This window comes from Oncorhynchus nerka, linkage group LG15 (assembly GCF_034236695.1).
Source record: "Oncorhynchus nerka isolate Pitt River linkage group LG15, Oner_Uvic_2.0, whole genome shotgun sequence".
Classification (NCBI taxonomy): Eukaryota; Metazoa; Chordata; class Actinopteri; order Salmoniformes; family Salmonidae; genus Oncorhynchus; species Oncorhynchus nerka.
Genome location: NC_088410.1, coordinates 12,883,322 through 12,899,017, shown reverse-complemented (window position 1 = coordinate 12,899,017; position 15,696 = coordinate 12,883,322). Strand labels below are relative to the sequence as shown.

At 44.2% G+C, this 15,696-nt stretch overlaps 1 protein-coding gene across 1 annotated transcript in view; it reads right to left on the bottom strand.

Moving 5' to 3' along the window:
* Nucleotides 1-1,203: 1,203 nt before the first annotated feature.
* Nucleotides 1,204-15,696, bottom strand: part of LOC135560026 (adhesion G protein-coupled receptor E2-like) — a 15,862-nt gene continuing 1,369 nt past the window's right edge. Inside the window, exons 2-5 of the mRNA XM_065001032.1 lie at nt 9,162-9,386; nt 7,205-7,333; nt 4,492-4,613; nt 1,204-1,288 (exon numbers count right to left, since the gene is read on the bottom strand). Coding sequence (XP_064857104.1) covers nt 1,283-1,288; nt 4,492-4,613; nt 7,205-7,333; nt 9,162-9,386 — 482 coding nt within the window. The 3' untranslated portion in view covers nt 1,204-1,282. The remainder of the gene's footprint in view (nt 1,289-4,491; nt 4,614-7,204; nt 7,334-9,161; nt 9,387-15,696) is intronic.

Sequence of the window (15,696 nt, the reverse complement as noted above, 5' to 3'; positions counted from 1 at the left end):
CATGCCGGTCTCACCTATCAATCACACTTGCACAAACCAAAAAGGGTATCCATTACAATCGTTGACGTACTGATGTGACAACATAACATTATTTGCATTGTCGAGAAATTACCACCAGGGACTCAAAGTCAAACTTAAATGATTAATTCTTTATTATCAGCAAGCTGGAGAGGTTCCAACAAACTTAATGCAACATAGTACACATCGGTCAGGAGCTCTGCCGGGACAGTCCTGCTAGTTCTCTAATATACGGCTATCCACACAATTCATATAAGCATGATTTACATGATTCATTATTCATCATCAACGTTGGTTCCTGCAAGTGACTGACTGACTGATAACTAACAAGGTTTCTTCTCTCAAATCTGAATCTGAGATACTCTTTTTGGATCACAGAACAATGTTCTGGGCGTACTGCCAATTGGTCTGAGGAGGAGGTCACAGTCACCTGCATGAACCAAGATAGAGTGAGAGGAGATGCTGTGTACAATTCAATGTTACCTCTTCAGACAGCAACATTTTCCCTCACTTTTCCTCCTTGTATTACACTGTGATAACTATTGTTAAAATATTTAAAATTGTTAAAATGGCTTTTAACACGTCGAGGGTGATAGGTATCCTAAGGGGCGGCAGTAGCCTAGTGGTTAGAGCATTGGGCCAAAAACCGAATGGTTGCTAGATCGAATCCCCGGAGCTGGAAGAAAAATATATATGTTGTTCTGCCTCTGAACAAGGCAGTTAACCCACTGTTCCTAGGGCATCATGGTAAATAAAATTTAGTTTTTAATTAACTGACTTTTGTCCAGTTAAATAAAGGTTAAATAAAAATCTATTAAAAACAGCCTGATCCAGGTATCTTTATACTGTATATTACTACAGTGTCACTAACTGTTAAATGCCTCAGCAAGTCTTTAAAAAGGAAATGTACACAATCTGTAATGGCTCTGTGATGCCAGACGCTGGGAGACGAAGTAAGTACAGGGAATGAATATTTAATGGGTTAACAGACATGAAAAACAGGAACAGCATCTGGACAGGAGAAACAAAACAACATCAATGCAGACGTGGGAAAATGAACTGGAGGGGGTGACAGATATAGGCTAGATAATCAATGATGTGATGGAGTGCAGGTGAGTCCGATGAAGCGCTGAGGCGCGTAACGCTGGTGAGAGGTGTGAGTAATGATGAGCCGCCTGGCAACCTCGCGTCAGAGAGGGGAGCAGGAGCAGACGTGACAAAACCATTGGGAAACTCAACAGAAAACTTGATATTGGAATTTCCATCAGTTCTGGAAGAAAGAAAATTAACATATACTTAGTTTTCACTATGCTACATCTTAATCAGTCCTAAAAGTCTTCATCTTAATCTAATAATTAGTGCTAAAAAAGTCTTCATCTTATTCAATCTTATTGCATCTTGGGCAAGAAGTCTTGATAAAACCATGTGTAAACAGAATCATACTTCAGACACTTCAGATGATACAGTGTCCCATTAAGCAGAATAGGCACCTTCTAAAGTAAACAATCCCAAAGTCCCTTTCTTGTAGTCTAATCATTTTGAACCTGTTGCATTGACATGCAGAACCAGTCCACAGATTGGACACACCTACTCATTCAAGGGTTTTTCTTTATTTTTACTATTTTCTACATTGTAAAATAATAGTGAAGACATCAAAACTATGAAATAACACATATGGAATCATGTCGTAACTAAAAAGGTTTTAAACAAATCAAAATATAATCTGTTTTAGATTCTTCAAAGTAGCCCCCCTTTGCCTTGATGACAGCTGTGCACACTTTTGGCATTCTCTAAACCAGCTTCACCTCGAATGCTTTTCCAAAAGTCTTGAAGGAGTTCCCACATATGCTGAGCATATGTTGGCTGCTAGATTCACTATGCGGTCCAACTCATCCAAAACCATCTCAATTTGGTTGAGGTTGGGTGATTGTGGAGGCCAGGTCATCGGATGCAGCACTCAGTCACTTTCCTTCTTGGTCAAATAGCCCTTACACAGCCTGGAGGTGTGTTGGGGTCATTGTCCTGTTGAAAAACGAATGATAGTCCCACTAAGTGCAAACCAGATGGGATGGCGGCTCATTGCAGAATGCTGTGGTAGCCATGCTGGTTAAGTGTGCCTTGAATTTCTATGTAAATCACAGACCGTGTCACCAGCAAAGCACCCCACAACATTACACCTCCTCCTCCATGCTTCACGGTGGGAACCACAGATGTGGAGATCATCCGTTCACCTACTCTGTGTCTCACAACGACACGGGCGGTTGGAACCAAAAAATCTAATTTGGACTCATCAGACCAAAGGACACATTTTCATCGGTTTAATGTATATTGCTTGTGTTTCTTGGTGCAAGCAAATCTATTCTTATTATTGGTGTCATTTAGTAGTGGTTTCTTTGCAGTAATTTGACCATGAAGGCCTGATTCATGCAGTCTCCTCTGAACAGTTGATGTTGAGATGTGTCTGTTACTTGAACTCTGTGAAGCATTTATTTGGGCTGAAATCGCTGAGGCTGGTAACTATAATACTGATCCTCTGCAGCAGAGGTAACTCTGGGTTTTCCTTTCCTGTGGCTGTCCTCATGAGAGCCAGTTTCATCAGAGTGCTTGATGTTTGTTGTGACTGCACTTGATGAAACTTTTAAAGTTCTTGAAATGTTCCACATTGACTGACCTTCACGGCTTAAAGTAATGATGGACAGTCGTTTCTCTTTGCTTTATTTGAGCTGTTCTTGCCATAATGTGGACTTGGTCTTTTTCCAAATAGGGCTATATTCTGTATACCACACCTGCCTCCTCAAATGAACTTTTAACAAAACAAACCTGTTAATTGAAATGCATTCCAGGTGACTATCTCATGAAGCTGTTTGAGAGAATGCCAAGAGTGTGCAAAGCTGTCATCAACGCAAGGGTGGCTAATTATATTATTTCAAATTTGTTTTACACTTTTTTGGTTACTAGATGATTCCATATGTGTTATTTGATAGTAGAAAATAGTTAAAATAAAGAAAACTCTTGAATGAGTAGGCATGTCCTAACTATTGACTTGTACTGTCTACTCTTTCTGTCCCAAATGTCCCTTACAGCCTGTTTGAGTTCAGTGAGTTCTGTTCATTTTCACTGGCAGCTTATCTATTTGTCCACAGGAAGCTTATCTATAATATATAATATTCATACGTTGTTACATCATCACATCTCTAGTAACTTACATCATAATATTCATACATTGTTACATCATCACATCTCTAGTATCTCAGTATAATATTCATACATTGTTACATCATCACATCTCTAGTAACTCAGTATAATATTCATACATTGTTACATCATCACATCTCTAGTAACTCAGTATAATATTCATACATTGTTCCATCATCACATCTCTAGTAACCCATTATACTCTACATACATTGTTACATCATCACATCTCTAGTAACCCATTATACTCTACATACATTGTTACATCATCACATCTCTAGTAACACATTATACTCTACATACATTGTTACATCATCACATCTCTAGTACCTCAGTATAATATTCATACAGTATATTCGGTAATAGTACTCTCTCCTTTCATATCTTCACATCACGCAGAATTCCTATATAATGTTAAATACTCAGCTCACAGAACTGGTTGCGGTATTCATTCATACACACACCTCTTTCACACTGAGGTTAGTTCCCTGAACGCTCTCATTCACTCAGTACAAATAATATCTCTTATTATTCCAAATATGTTAATATCCACATTTCAATCTCTTAATATCCAAATGTCAATCATCTTAACCTGTCATTTCAACACTCATATCCACATTCACTTAGCACTATTCCCCAACACACCCAGTAATCACCATGGTTACTCCTTATGCATCTTCAACCATTCTCTTGTCGTTACCTTCTTCTGCGGTTCCTCTACAGTCTCTATAGTCTCTATAGTATCTTTAGTCCCTCAGTATCGATAGTCTCAATAGTCTATATAGACATACATTTTTATTTTAAATTTTTTAATTTTACCTTTATTTTACTAGGCAAGTCAGTTAAGAACAAATTCTTATTTTCAATGACGGCCTAGGAACAGTGGGTTAGGTTAACTGCCTGTTCAGGGGCAGAACGACAGATTTGTACCTTCTCAGCTCGGGGATTTGAACTTGCAACCTTCCGGCTACTAGTCCAACACTCTAACCACTAGGCTACCCTGCTTCAGTCTCTGTGGTTGCCATAGTAGCTATTGTCCCTATAGTCTCTATAGTATCAATTGTCACTATAGAATCTTTAGTCCCTTTAGAATCCATAGTCTCAATAGTCTTTAAAGTCACAAATGCTATAGTCTCTATGGACTCTATAAAGTCTTTACATACCTACATATGTACAGTATGTAGTGATGTCTCAAGCTAAAGCAGTTAATCAATCAATTAATCAAGAGAAGTCACACACACACACACACACACAACGATTCCCTCTTGTGGGACTCACCTTCAAAGTGTGATTAGAGAATCTGAACCCAGGTTGGCACTGGCAGTGGTAGCTCCCAAAGGTGTTGAGGCAACTGGTGTTGCTGCCACAAACCTGAGGTGTCTCCTGGCACTCATCGAGGTCTGAAGAGAGAAGGAAACATGACTCCCAGTGACTCCCTAACCTCTCCTCCAGTGACTCCCTAACCTCTCCTCCAGTGATCACCTAACCTCTCCTCCAGTGACTCCCTAACCTGTCCTCCAGTGACTCCCTAACCTCTCTTCACGCGAGTCCCTAATCTCTCCACCAGTGAATCCCTAACCACCCCTCCAGTGATTCCCTAACCTCTCCTCCAGTGATTACCTAACCTCTCCTCCAGTGACTCCATAACCTCTCCTCCAGTGACTCCCTAACCTCTCCTCGAGTAAATCCCTAACCTCTCCTCCAGTGATTCCCTAACCTCTCCTCCAGTGATTCCCTAACCTTTCCTCCAGTAAATCCCTACTCTCCTCCAGTGATCATCTAACCTCTCCTCCAGTGACTCCCTAACCTCTTCTCCAGTGACTCCCTAACCTCTTCTCCATTGACTCCCTAACCTCTCTTCCAGTGACTCCCTAACCTCTCCTCCAGTGATTCCCTAACCTCTCCTCTAGTGACTCCCTAACCTCTCCTCCAGTGATTCCCTAACCTCTCTTCCAGTGATTCCCTAACCTCTCCTCCAGTGATTCCCTAACCTCTCATCCAGTGATTCCATAACCTCTCCTCCATTGCCTCCCTAAGCTCTCCTCCAGTGATTCCCTAACATCTCTTCCAGTGACTCCCTAACTTCTCCTCCAGTGATTCCCTAATCTCTCCTCCAGTGATTCCATAACCTCTCCTCCATTGACTCCCGAACCTCTCCTCCAGTGATTCCCTAACCTCTCATCCAGTGACTCCCTAACTTCTCCTCCAGTGATTCCCTAATCTCTCCTCCAGTGATTCCCGAACCTCTCCTCTAGTGATTCCCAAAGCTCTCTTCCAGTGAATCCCTAACCTCTCCTCCAGTGATTCCCTAACCTCTCCTCCAGTGACTCCCTAACCTCTCCTCCAGTGATTCCTTAACCTCTCATCCAGTGACTCCCTAACCTCTCCTCCAGTGATTCCTTAACCTCTCATCCAGTGACTCCCTAACCTCTCTTCCAGTGACTCCCTGACCTCTCCTCCAGTGATTCCCTAACCTCTCCTCCAGTGATTCCCTAACCTCTCCTCCAGTGATTCACAATCCTCTCCTTGTATTTGATGTATTCCAGAACTAATGCAGCTGATTTAACGAATGAAAGGCTTGATGATCAGGTGACCATTAGAGTCAGCTGTGCTAGTTGTGGAATACTTCAAAGAAGAGGACTTTCTGTTTTTCTAGAGGAGAAGTTGGAATCACCGCTCTACAAATATGGCACAGAACAGAGAAGATCATGCAAAGTAACGTTTTGTTTCCTTTACATGTAGGATTCACACATACAGACAAGCACACAAACACGCACAGACAATCTAAACTGAGACCTGAGCCTCTCACACGGCTGTTGCTGTTTCTTCTACATTAATATGTAAATACACATAATCACATTGACACAACTTACATAGAATAATATCATGGTGTTTGTACAGTAGGTGATAACAGGGCATTCATAGCTGTTGCTGTCGCTACACTAATTGATGTCTACAAGAGGACCAGAGATAATGAGAGATAGAGAAAGAGAGAGACAGAGACAAAGAGACAGGGTAAGAGAGAGAGAATGGGGAGAGGGGGGGAGAGGGAGATAGGAAGAGAGATATAGGGAGAGAGGGGGAGAAAGAGAGAATGGGGAGAGGGGGAGAGGGAGATAGGAAGAGATATAGGGAGAGAGGGAGAGAGAGACAGAGACAGAGACAGAGACAGAGACAAAGAGACAGGGTAAGAGAGAGAGAATGGGGAGAGGGGGAGAGGGAGATAGGAAGAGAGATATAGGGAGAGAGGGGGAGAGAGAGAATGGGGAGAGGGGGAGAGGGGGAGAGTGAGATAGGAAGAGAGATATAGGGAGAGAGGGGGAGAGAGAGAGAATGGGGAGAGGGGGAGAGGGAGATAGGAAGAGAGATATAGGGAGAGAGGGGGGGAGAGAGAGAGAGAGAGAGAGAGAGAGAGAGACAGAGACAGAGACAGAGACAGAGACAAAGAGAGAGGGTAAGAGAGAGATAGAGAGAGAGAGAGCGAGAGAGAGAGAGAGGAGAGAGAGACAAAAAGAGAGAGAGAGAGAGAGAGAGAGAGAGAGAGAGAGAGAGAGAGAGAGAGAGAGAGAGAATGGGGAGAGGGGAGAGGGAGATAGGAAGAGAGATATAGGGAGAGAGGGGGAGAGAGAGATAGAGAGAGAGAGAGCGAGAGAGAGAGAGGGAGAGAGAGAGACAAAGAGAGAGAGAGAGAGAGAGAGAGAGAGAGAGAGAAAGAAAGAGAGAGACAGAGACAAAGAGAGAGGGTAAGAGAGAGATAATGGGGAGAGGGGGGAGAGGGAGATAGGAAGAGAGATATAGGGAGAGGGGGGAGAGAGAGAGAGAGAGAGAGAGAGAGAGAGAGAGAAGGGGCGTAGGAAAGAGGGTTTCACTCTGTTTTGTCCTTGATCATACACAAAATATACACAGTATGTAGTGATGTTTCCAGCTGAAGCAGTCAATCAATCATTCAACAGAAGACACACATACAATGATGCCCTCCTGTTGGACTAACCTTCACAGTGCCCAGCATAAGCAGAGAATCTGAAACCAGGTTGGCATTGGCAGTTGAAGCTCCCGATGGTGTTGAGGCAAATGGCGTTGCTGGTACAAACCTGTAGTTTCCCCTGACACTCATCGAGGTCTGTAGAGAGATGGAAACATGGTGATAGAGCAGTGAATCCATAACCTCTCCTCCAGTGATTCCATAACCTCTCCTCCAGTGAATCCCTAACCTCTCCTCCAGTGATTCCCTAATCTCTCCTCCAGTGATTTCCTAATCTCTCCTCCAGTGATTCCCTAATTCCTCCTCCAGTGATTCCCTAACCTCTCCTCCAGTGATTTCCTAATCTCTCCTCCAGTGATTCCCTAATTCCTCCTCCAGTGATTCCCTAACCTCTCCTCCAGTGATTCCATAATCTCTCCTCCAGTGATTCCATAATCTCTCCTCCAGTGATTCAATAAACTCTCCTCCAGTGATTCCCTAATATCTCCTCCAGTGATTCCCTAACCTCTCCTCCAGTGATTCCCTAACCTCTCCTCCAGTGATTCCCTAATCTCTCCTCCAGTGATTCCATAACCTCTTCTCCAGTGAATCCCTAACCTCTCCTCCAGTGATTCCATAATCTCTCCTCCAGTGATTCAATAACCTCTCCTCCAGTGAATCCATAAACTCTCCTCCAGTGATTCCCTAATCTCTCCTCCAGTGATTCCATAATCTCTCCTCCAGTGATTCCCTAATCTCTCCTCCAGTGATTCCACAACCTCTCCTCCAGTGAATCCCAAACCTCTCCTCCAGTGATTCCATAATCTCTCCTCCAGTGATTCCATAACCTCTCCTCCAGTGAACCCCTAACCTCTCCTCCAGTGATTCCATAATCTCTCCTCCAGTGATTCAATAACCTCTCCTCCAGTGACTCCATAACTTCTCCTCCAGTGATTCCCTAACCTCTCCTCCAGTGATTCCCTAATCTCTCCTCCAGTGATTCCCTAACCTCTCCTCCAGTGATTCCCTGATCTCTCCTCCAGTGATTCCATAACCTCTTCTCCAGTGAATCCCTAACCTCTCCTCCAGTGATTCCATAATCTCTCCTCCAGTGATTCAATAACCGCTCCTCCAGTGAATCCCTAACCTCTCCTCCAGTGATTCCATAACCTCTCCCCCGGTGACTCCCTAACCTCTCCTCCAGTGATTCCCTAACCTCTCTTCCAGTAATTCCCTAACCTCTCCTCCAGTGATTCCCTAACCTTTCCTCCAGTGATTCCCTAATCGCTCCTCCAGTGATTCCCTAACCTCTCTTCCAGTGATTCCCTAACCTCTCCTCCAGTGATTCCCTAACCTCTCCCCCAGTGATCCCCTAACCTCTCCTCCAGTGATTCCCTAATCTCTCCTCCAGTGACTCCCTAACCTCTCCTCCAGTGACTCCCTAACCTCTCCTCCAGTGATTCCCTAACCTCTCCCCCAGTGACTCCCTAACCTCTCCTACAGTAATTCCCTAACCTCTCCTCCAGTGATTCCCTAACCTTTCCTCCAGTGATTCCCTAATCGCTCCTCCAGTGATTCCCTAACCTCTCTTCCAGTGATTCCCTAACCTCTCCTCCAGTGATTCCCTAACCTCTCCCCCAGTGATCCCCTAACCTCTCCTCCAGTGATTCCCTAATCTCTCCTCCAGTGACTCCCTAACCTCTCCTCCAGTGACTCCCTAACCTCTCCTCCAGTGATTCCCTAACCTCTCCCCCAGTGACTCCCTAACCTCTCCTCCAGTGATTCCCTAATCTCTCCTCCAGGACCTCAAGACAGTGTGTATTCCAGAACTAACACAGCTAATTTAACACAATTTATATAGAATAATTTCATTATCCCCCCCCCCCCCCCGCACACCCACACAAAGTTGATGACCATTAACATGGTCTACACACTCTCAGTACTGCACAGATAAGACCAAGTAATGGTTTGTTCCCTTAATCCTCACCCTTACACTCCCCAGTGAGAGCAGTAAACTGGACAGTCGTTGTGGATATGAACCCAGGTAGACAGTGACAGTAGAAGCTCCCCTGTGTGTTGTAACATGCGGCATTACTTCCACAGGGTGGGTTACTGTCCCACTCTTTACACTCATCTATATCAACACACAGTGTTCTCCCTTTGGCTATGAAGCCCCAGGGACAATCTCTGGCCTCTAGGTTCCCCAGCAGACCTGTGAGGAGAAGGAAAGGGGAGAGTGAGAGTGAGAGAGATAGAGAGGGAGAGAGAGAGAGAGAGAGAGAGAGAGAGAGAGAGAGAGAGACAGAGAGAGACAGTGAGAGAGAGAGAGAGAGAGAGAGAGAGAGAGAGAGAGAGACAGGGAGAGAGAGAGAGACAGAGAGAGAGAGACAGAGAGAGAGACAGAGAGAGAGAGACAGAGAGCGAGAGAGAGAGAGAGAGAGAGAGAGAGAGAGAGACAGAGAGAGAGAGAGACAGAGAGCGAGAGAGAGAGAGAGACAGAGAGAGAGAGAGAGAGAGAGAGAGAGAGAGAGAGAGAGAGAGAGACACAGAGAGAGAGAGAGAGAGAGAGAGAGAGAAGAGAGAGAGAGAGAGAGAGAAGAGAGAGAGAGAGAGAGAGAGAGAGAGAGAGAGAGACAGAGAGAGACAGTGAGAGAGAGAGAGAGAGAGAGAGAGAGAGAGAGAGACAGGGAGAGAGAGAGAGAGAGAGACAGAGAGAGAGAGACAGAGAGAGAGACAGAGAGAGACAGAGAGCAGAGAGAGAGAGAGAGACAGAGAGAGAGAGACAGAGAGAGAGAGAGAGAGAGAGAGAGAGAGAGAGAGAGAGAGAGAGAGAGAGAGAGAGAGAATGGAGAGAGAGACAGAGAGAGAGAGAGAGAGACAGAGAGAGAGAGAGAGAGAGAGAGAGAGAGAGACAGAGAGAGAGAGAGAGAGAGAGAGAGAGAGAGAGAGAGAGAGAGAGAGAGAGAGAGAGAGACAGAGAGATAGACAGAGAGATAGACAGAGAGATAGACAGAGAGCGAGAGAGAGAGAGAGAGAGAGAGAGAGAGAGAGAGAGAGAGAGACAGAGAGAGAGAGAGAGAGAGAGAGAGAGAGAGAGAGAGAGAGAGAGAGAGAGAGAGAGAGAGAGAGAGAGAGAGACACAGAGACAGAGAGAGAGAGAGAGAGAGAGAGAGAGAGAGAGACAGAGAGAGAGAGAGCGAGACAGAGAGAGACAGTGAGAGAGAGAGAGAGAGACAGGGAGAGAGAGAGAGAGAGAGAGAGAGAGAGAGACAGAGAGCGAGAGAGAGAGAGGGAGAGAGAGAGAGAGAGAGACAGAGAGAGAGAGACAGAGAGTGAGAGAGAGAGAGAGAGGTCATGAGCAGATGGGATCCTGCATTTTTCAGCATGTTCATAAAAAAAAACATAGATTTAGAGTTAGATAAACTTGGATTTTTTTTTGTCAGGAACATAATACAGGATGCTACCCTCTACAACATAACCTTCACTTCAAATCAAAACTCAAAACCTACAACCTGATTTTGGATGCAATTACAGAATTACCTGGAAGGTTCACAACTTCCAAGGATTATTATACCTAAGCTATACAGCAAACGCTCTGGAAACAACAGAACCTGAAAGGACCATCCAACCTGGAACTGACTGATTCATGTTTAGTCTGAAGCTATATTTTATTTCCAAAAGCCAAGAAGAAAAATACATGACATGACTTTATAAGGACTGAATGCTAAATGAAGGCTGCCAAGCTTGATACAACTTCAATGAGCACTGACGTGTCAATTGAGAGGTGTCCAAGCTCTTTAGCCCAACAATGGCAGGAGAGTCGCACACTCCAACCAAATGGAGAGGCCTTAGAAGCTGCCTCCTGCTGTTCAGAGGGTAATTAAAATACAGTACCCTGTGTATGTAAAAAATGATAAGGCAAGAAAAGAGTACAAAATGAAGCTCCTCGTTGAAAATCAAAAGACACTTTTTGCTGACTACTATAAAAATGGGAACATCAGTAACCTCATCTTCCACACAGACCATCCCCATGGCACAGTGCTATATTAACACACTAGCCCTCTGTTAAGTGTTACTGAGGGGTGGAAACTCAGGATACTAGACAACGAGGACTCTGAGTCAGCTAATATAAATCTCTATAAGTCTGGAACAGTATTGGTACAGGGCAACCCCAAACAGTTTCGGCTGGACTTTCACCTAATCAAATAATTAGCTCAGCAGGAGAAGCTCTCCCTTTAAAAAGATATCCCCACCCCGAGTAGGTCAGACCACTAGGCTACCTGGGGCGGCAGGAAGCCTAGTGGTTAGAGCAGACATGGGCAAACTACGGCCCGCGGGCCACATACGGCCCGTTAGGCTTTTTATTCCGGCCCGCCGAACTTGTCCAAATTATAGTAAAAACCTCCTTTTTTCCCCTTTCCCTGCAATGCCCACGTTTCCCCAATAGATGGCGCACTCAAAACACATTGACCGTTGTTGGAGTGGCGCGTAATTTCTCTTTATTTCACTTTAATTTTCATTTCGTTTCACGTCACCATTAAGCCCTTCTGTGAAAATGAGCGGACCAAAGAGAAGGAAAGTGGACAGCGAATGCCGAGTGTTTAATAAGGAGTGGACAACAAAATACTTCTTCACTGAAGTCCGATCAACGGCTGTATGTCTGATATGCCATGAAGCTGTTGCGGTTTTCAAAGAGTACAATATCAGCCATCACTTTGCCACGAAGCATGCAAACTATGCTAGCAAGCAGTCAACACAAGAACGGGCGGCTACTGCTCAGAGGTTGGCAGCTAATTTACAGAGTCAACAGAACTTTTTTCACCGACAAACTGCAATTCAAGAGTCAAGTACCAAGGCAAGTTATTTGCTGGCATTCAAATTAGCAAAGGCTAGCAAGCCTTTCTCCGAAGGCGAGTTTTTGAAAGAGTGCATGGTAGAGACAGCAGGTCTCTTGTGCCCGGAGAGCAAAGCCAAGTTTGAAAAAATCAGTTTAGCATGCAGGACAGTGACTCGCCGCGTGGAACTGATTGACGAAGATATAGTCAGCGAGTTAAACAAAAAGGCGGAGTCCTTTAAGTTATATTCACTAGCACTGGATGAAAGTAACGACATAAAAGACACTGCTCAGCTCCTAATTTTTATCCGAGGGATTAACGACAGTTTTGAGATAACGGAGGAGCTTTTGAGCATGGAATCACTGAAAGGGAAAACACGAGGAGAGGACTTATATGAACAGGTGTCTGCTGTCATCGAGAGAATGAAGCTACCTTGGAGTAAACTTGCCAATGTCACCACGGATGGATCGCCAAATTTAACTGGAAAAAACATCGGGCTGCTGAAAAGAATCCAGGATAAAGTGAAAGAAGAAAACCCTGACCAGGATGTTATTTTACTTCACTGCATCATTCATCAGGAGTCTCTGTGTAAGTCTGTATTGCAGCTTAATCACGTCGTGGATCCAGTTGTAAAACTTGTTAACTTCATACGAGCAAGGGGACTTAATCATCGTCAGTTCATTACGTTCCTGGAAGAAACTAATGCGGATCACCAGGACCTAATTTACCACTCTCGCGTCCGCTGGTTAAGTTTGGGGGAAGTGTTTCAACGAGTCTGGGAGCTCAAAGACGAGATTCGCTCATTTTTTAATTTAATGGGGAAATCCGAAGAATTCCCCGAGCTGAGCGACACAAACTGGCTTTGTGACTTTGCGTTTGCTGTGGACATATTTTCACACATGAATGAGCTGAACGTGAAGCTACAGGGGAAAGATCAGTTTGCGCACGACATGTACACAAATGTGAGAGCCTTCAAATCCAAGCTGGTTTTATTCTCCAGGCAAATGTCAAACAAATCTTTCGCACATTTCCCCACACTAGCCGTGCAGAAAGAGGCCGCCCGAAATGCGAAGAAATACTGCAAATCACTGGACGATCTGCACAGAGAATTTTGCCGTCGGTTCTGTGATTTTGAAAAAATTGACAAGTCACTTCAACTGGTGTCCTGTCCCCTGTCACAAGACCCCGAATCAGCACCGCAGGAGCTGCAATTGGAACTGATCGATCTTCAGTCTGACTCCGTCTCAAAGGAGAAGTTCAAGTCTCTTTTCACTTAACGAGACCGCGTTTCCAAACCTCCGGAGGACGGAGCAGAAGATGCTGGTGTTGTTTGGCTCGACCTACGTGTGTGAGCAGACGTTTAGCGTCATGAAAATCAACAAAGCCCATCACAGATCCAAGTTAACTGACCAACACCTCAGATCTGTCCTGAGAATTGCCACAACAAAACTAACTCCAGACTTTGATGCACTGGCAAAAAAGGGAGACCAACAACACTGTTCCCACTGAAATGGTGAGTTTTTCTGCTGTGTTATGAAAAAATGCATATGGAAAGTTTGGAAGTGCGTCTTTTAATTAAGAGCAATGCGCATTTACGCACAGCAGCGGTACAGTAGCTTAATTAACACGCCGCACATCGCTCTTAATTTAAATTTAAATTTTCAGCTGCAGGTAGGATATTTAATACAGCCTATGTCTGTGTGCTTGGCAACGATACACGTGTACTGTTTGCGCGTGAAGGCGAGGGCGTCCGTGGCGAGTTTGTAGAGCGCGCGGTCAGGACAATCCATCCATGATTTTGCGGAGTTTAACACAAGTAGATATTATTGAGCTTGAGTATTTCGTTGTGTAATAATATGTTTTGAATGTTGAAAGTGATTCCATTTTTCAATAAATGTTGATTTCTTTAACTTTGCACCTTCGATTGAAACTTATTAAAAACAGACGCAATCTTGATAAATCACAGTGTGTATGTTATTTTAATCTATTTACATTTCCTCCTCCCAGTATCTGCGAAATAGTATGTAAATGCCATATCTTGCATATTCCTTGAGACAAATTTATTAACTGATAAGGGCTATTTTTCACATTTGAAAGACAGTTAATAAATTGGGTTGTAGTGTTCTTACTGTGCTATGAGGTTTGCACACACTACATTTAATGCTTTAGTATATCCGGCCCAAACACTCCCTCCAAATGCTCCTGGCCCGGCCCCTCCGTCAAATTTTAGAACCCATTGTGGCCCGCGAGTCAAAAAGTTTGCCCACCCCTGGGTTAGAGCATTGGACTAGTAACCGAAGGGTTGCTAGATCGAATCCCTGAGCTGACAAGTTAAAAATCTGTCGTTCTGCCCCTGCTCAAGGCAGATAACCCACTGTTCCTAGGCTGGCATTGTAAATAAGAATTTGTTCTTTTAAACTGACTTGCCTCTTTAAATAAAATATATGTAAAAAAAAAAAAAGGGATTTCAGGCATTTGTCAGCCAGGCTGGTAGATTACTACTCGCCCGGATCCAAAATATGTGCCATGAAATATTTGAACATACAAAATGTCACAGACGGGCTAGTTTGGCAAATGTTCTACTAGCCAGATCTGAAAAGAACTAGCCTTGGACTAGCTTCAATCCCGTCCCTGTCAACACCACAGTACTCTGGACCTCGTTGGGATGCAAACAAGTTCCTTCTTTACAATGTGCTCATCCCAAATGGCAGTCTATTCCATAGGCTACTGTACTGTGGGCCCTTCAGGGCTTACTAGTAGTATAATCACTATTGTCTACTTTCCTGAGTTGACTAAATTCACTCCATATCTCCCTAAAGTTTCGCTGCCATCTGGGATTAAGCGGTAATCTGTCCCTAAAGGTTTTGGAACACAACAAACATTTAAAAATCAAGTGATGTGAATACTTTCTGAAGTCTGTATGTGTTTCCTGTGTTTGTCATCTGGCAGCTTTGTTTCCTGCGGTGTGTGTGTGTGTGAGTGTGTGCGTGTATGTGTGTTTACGTCTGTGTGTGTGTGTGTGTGTGAGTGTGTGCGTGTATGTGTGTTTACGTGTGTGTGTGTGTGTGTGAGTGTGTGCGTGTATGTGTGTTTACGTGTGTGTGTGTGTGTGAGTGTGTGCGTGTATGTGTGTTTACGTGTGTGTGTGTGTGTGTGAGTGTGTGTATGTGTGTTTACGTGTGTGTGTGTGAGGGTGAGATCATGACTAAAAATTTCAGTCAGACAACAGACCTCACACACAGTGAATGTCTTTATGACGCACGCACGCACACACACACAGACACACACGCACGCACGCACGCACGCACGCACGCACGCACGCACACACACACACACACACACACACACACACACACACAGAAGGTCTTTATGAAGTGATATATAGACAACCTACCTTCAACAATAGACAGTGTCAGAGATCATCTCTCTCTTCCTCCCTTATTCTTCTCTCTTTCTCTTTCTCTCATTCTAAAAGTTTTTCAGTCAGTCTGTCTCTCCTTTTTCATCTGTCTTGACCCCCCCCCTCTCTCTCCCTATCTTACTCCCTCTCCTTCCCTCCCTGAGACGTGAAATTAGATTAAAGCAGCTCCCCGCACCTCTCTGATTCATAGGGGTTGAGTTAAACATGGAGTTAAACACATTTCGGTTGAATGGATTGTTGTGCAACTTTGTGAACATAGTTCTACA